This window comes from Austrofundulus limnaeus, unplaced genomic scaffold (genome assembly GCF_001266775.1).
Source record: "Austrofundulus limnaeus strain Quisiro unplaced genomic scaffold, Austrofundulus_limnaeus-1.0 Scaffold400, whole genome shotgun sequence".
Lineage (NCBI taxonomy): Eukaryota > Metazoa > Chordata > Actinopteri > Cyprinodontiformes > Rivulidae > Austrofundulus > Austrofundulus limnaeus.
This window is the reverse complement of record NW_013952802.1, coordinates 367958-372100: the sequence shown is the minus strand read 5'-3', so window position 1 is coordinate 372100 and position 4143 is coordinate 367958. Positions and strand designations below refer to the sequence as shown.

The 4143-nt window shown below is 37.1% G+C and overlaps 1 protein-coding gene across 1 annotated transcript in view; it reads right to left on the bottom strand.

The window, feature by feature from the left end:
• grin3ba (glutamate receptor, ionotropic, N-methyl-D-aspartate 3Ba) overlaps positions 1-4143 on the bottom strand; it is a gene marked incomplete at its 5' end in the record, with an annotated part of 261638 nt that overhangs the window by 74515 nt on the left and 182980 nt on the right. The window contains 2 exon segments of the mRNA XM_014023970.1: positions 362-507; positions 702-848. Coding sequence (XP_013879424.1) covers positions 362-507; positions 702-848 — 293 coding nt within the window.

Below are 4143 nucleotides of genomic sequence, written 5' to 3'. Positions count from 1 at the left end.
CACACACACACACACACACACACACACACACACACACACACAAAGACACGAGCAGAAAGAATTATTCCACTTTGGCGTCGGAAATGAAAAAATTTATCAAGATTTGTAAAAATAGTTCAGTGCATTTGTTTATTTGTTGTCTATGTTAATTCTTTCTTTCCAGAATATGAAGTGTTCTGCTTGGAAATGACTTGTGACAGATGTAGAACTGTCGCTCATTTTGTTTCCCTCTGCATGAAAAACAAATCCACAGAGAACAGACAAACAGATGCAAATCTGACTAGACTGTTGAGTTTGAAACTGCATTTCTTTGACAGCAGTCGGGTGTAAATGACATTTTCTCCATGTGGCCGTGCCTTACTTTAACATGTGCACGCCCTCCGGGGTGGTGGGCTGGTTGAAGCGTCTCATGTAGTCGTGCATCTCTGGGAAACTCTTCTTCATGTAATCCTCGGCGCTGCTCTCCCTCACCGTCCCAAAGCGGAAGCCCATGGATGGGTGGTGCAGCTGGAGGAGGGAGGGACACAAACGGAGAAATAACACAGCTCATTCTAAATTCACTGCAACCATCAACTCCCAAAACAAACGTTGGTATCTAAACAGTGGATATCCCTCAGAAATCACACGTTAGCTTGTCCTTTGTGTGTGTGTGGTATGTTGATGTGAGAGCAACAAATCGGAGTCTCTGCATTTAGTCGAACCTTTTCGTCATGAATTCCCGAGACCATTTCGAAGGTCTTCTCTCCGACCATGACTGCAGCGAGGTTGGCGGTGTAGCTGGACAAAACCAGTAAGCAGAAAATCGCCCAGAGGTTCATCAGGAAGCGCCCCGTCCAGCATTTAGGAGTCTACAGAGAGGAGATACACACCAAAAAACAAACAAATCTTTAATGATAAAAAGCTGCATTAAATGAAAAAAAAAAAAAACAACCTTTATAAACAGCTGGTTATAGATCAAATTAGAAAAACTGGAATTTCTGTGCAGGTATACAGATGGATTTATGCAGAGTTTTTCAAAAACACTGCCCCCCCCCCCCCCCCCCAAAAAAAAAAAAAAAAATTCTGAAGGCCTGTAAGGAAAAGCTAAGACCTCTACCTCCTCCTCCTCTCTCTGCTGCAGACACCCTGCTCCGCTGCAGGATATTTTTTGTGAAATTTACAGATCCTTGAAGGTCAGTGTACAGGTAAATGTTCAAAGAGGTTGACAAGCATGCACAATGCCCGATAGTACTAGGTGAAACACTGCACCGTGGAGAAAAACAACTTTTAAATTTGTTTATTTGGTTGCATTAAATCAGAAATTTCAAATTCACAATTTACTTATCAGTGCTGACAATTCTACACATTATTTCAGTCACTAAATTTACTTTCTTTCCTTTAAAAATCCCCACTTAATACTGCAGCAAAACAACAATCATGTCTTGGATTAATATTCATCAGATTTATAACATATTTTCCTCTGAACTTTAACCAATTTTAGGAAACATTTTGACTTCGACTGGGCAGAAAGGAATTGGAGTCTAGCCAATCCCATCATCCAAACCAGGTTATAAGCAATAAAGGGTAGCCATTGCCAACAGTTGTCCACCTCACTGGTTGTGACAAAACACACAGTCTGTTCATGTTTGCATAGGAAATCCAAAAAAATCCTTCAAGCATTATGGTTGTACTTTTAAATCTTCTGTGCTAAAAGTTCAAAATTCACTTGTTTTAATGTTTAATGCTGTTTTTTCTTTTTATGAACTTAATGAGCAAACTGGTATTGAAGTGAAATCATTAGGATAAACTTTTTTCCCTGAAGATTTTCCATTTGTTTCTTCTTGTGGAAACATTTAGTTTCAGTCAGTTTGTGTAAAAGATGTGGTTCTACTGGTTGAACTAAAGCCAGCTCCTGGGCTGACTGAGATCTAAGGAAGGGAGGGGGAGCATCTCTCCTGATAGTCATCTTTTTTCTAATAATGGCCCTAAAGCAAAATAAACAATAAAAGTATAATAATACAAAAAAAGGTACAAGTATGAGCCACAATGCACTAATTACCAGTTAGGTTTAGGTTTTTACAGCTCTGTCATTGAGGACACACAATGTTTCATTTTATCCACAAGGAACGTGCACCAGCTCCAAACACTCTGCTGGTCTGAAACAACTGTTTTTGGACACGAATGCCAAAAACAACCTGAAAATCATTTTCCTGTGAGCAGCTGGGATTTCCAGGAGGTCCACATTGAGCTGTGTTCAGAGGTTCTGCTCTCTATGCGAGTTTCAACCTGTGGATGTGCCAAGGACAACCTTCAGGGCTGAAGAACTTGGACCCAGGACCACAGAATGGATTAAATACTGGGATAAATCTTTCGCCAGCATGGTCAGACTTTTGGTGTATTTAGTTATGAGTGTGTCCTTAAATTCCATAAAATAATTGTTTATTCATAACTCAGATTATGGTCTGTAAAAATGTAATCAGCATGTCTTTTAATTTGAAGATACTGTTGTCCAATTTTGTCTGACTTAAAGATCTTTAGCTGAGAAGAGTCAAAGCTAAACCTTTAGCTGAGCTTAATTCATCCTATTACCATTTCTATCTACGTTTCCTGATTTTAATTTAATTTACCAAATTGAGTAAAATAATTGTAGATTTTAAAAATGAAATCCAACACTGTGCTTGTGGTGCACATTGGAAATATCCACACATTAAAACGTATGCTCAAGGAAACAAATTCACCTTAAAACTGTAATCAGTTGTGGTTTCAACCAATTAAATATTAAAATGAAAAACATTTAATGCTTTAAAGACTTAAGGATAATGAGACACTCATTCTAAAATGTTTCGCAAGTGTGTTGAGAACTTAGGAAAAGTTGAAAGAGAGGATGGAGCATTAACTTCCTGGGGGAGAAATGTCACCCAGAGGAAATTTTAAATGCTCATTTTTGCTACTAATGAAGGTTTAACAATCTGGATTTAGGATTTCTAGCTATGAATGCAGAGGTTATGTGTTATGATTGAACTCAATCACTACAAACAACCCAAATAATGAGCCGACAACTGCTTTCGTTCTCCCAAATATCAGCCTCCGTTCAGCTGATGAATTGAAAAAGAAAATCTAAACCCCGTTCAGCAAAAACCTCATCAAGCGGGAATCAAAATAGACACCTAATTCACTTGAACACCATCACTCGCTGACAGCTTAGCCTACATGCTTGTTTGTGTTCACAAATAGTACGTGTTTGCTTTTCACAAAGAGGGAAAAAAAGAGCTTTTTTGGATTAGATGATTTGTTGGCACAACACAAAGCGATCAGTTATTTTAGGGGCAGCGTGGCTGAGAGTCTGCAGTGAAAACAGAACAGGGCTGCTCATGTGAAACTAAACTCTGATAGCACTCACAGCTGGTTTTCACCCAGCAGGGAACTTAAAATTATACAGCAGGTGTGCTGTTTGCAAATGAACGTGTGATCCGTGGTAGTTCCAAAAAGTAAAACATAACTAATGCACCAAAAAATAAAAATAAATAAAACTACAACGACATTCACAAAATTATAGAGGTGACAGAGAAAACACAACAAAAATGAAAAAAAAAAACACTTTAGGAAAAAAGCAACTACTTTACAACAATTAAAAAAAAACTTGAATAACTCGGTACTTACAAATAATAAACATAAATGACATTAAAAAAATCTTTAAAAGTTTTACAGTTGAGTAAACAATAAAAGAAAAATGTTTATTGTCTGTTTAAAAACACTAAATAATTTCGAAAATGTTTTAGAAACAGGAATGAAATAAAAAAAAAACACGAGAAAACATAAGAAGCAGACAGATCCAACAATCTGCGATGGTTTTTCCATAAAAGAAGAATGCAGGGATGACATAAACGTTAAAAAAAAACAATGACAATGAAAAATACTTCGAAGCTAGTGTTTTGTGAAAACTTGTCATTTCTGTCTAACTGTTTTCCTTTTCTTAATGTTTTATAAGATTTGTGTTTTCTCTCTGTTTTTCCTAGTAACTCTAAAGTATCTATGTCACATTTAGCTGTTTTTTAAAATGCTTTTTTATGTTTAAAAATACTTATCTTCTCATCACTTCCTCTTCTAAACGCCTTGAAATTGGCCTCTGTCTCTTTAAGAACCACCTTCCACTTCTGCCCCGTC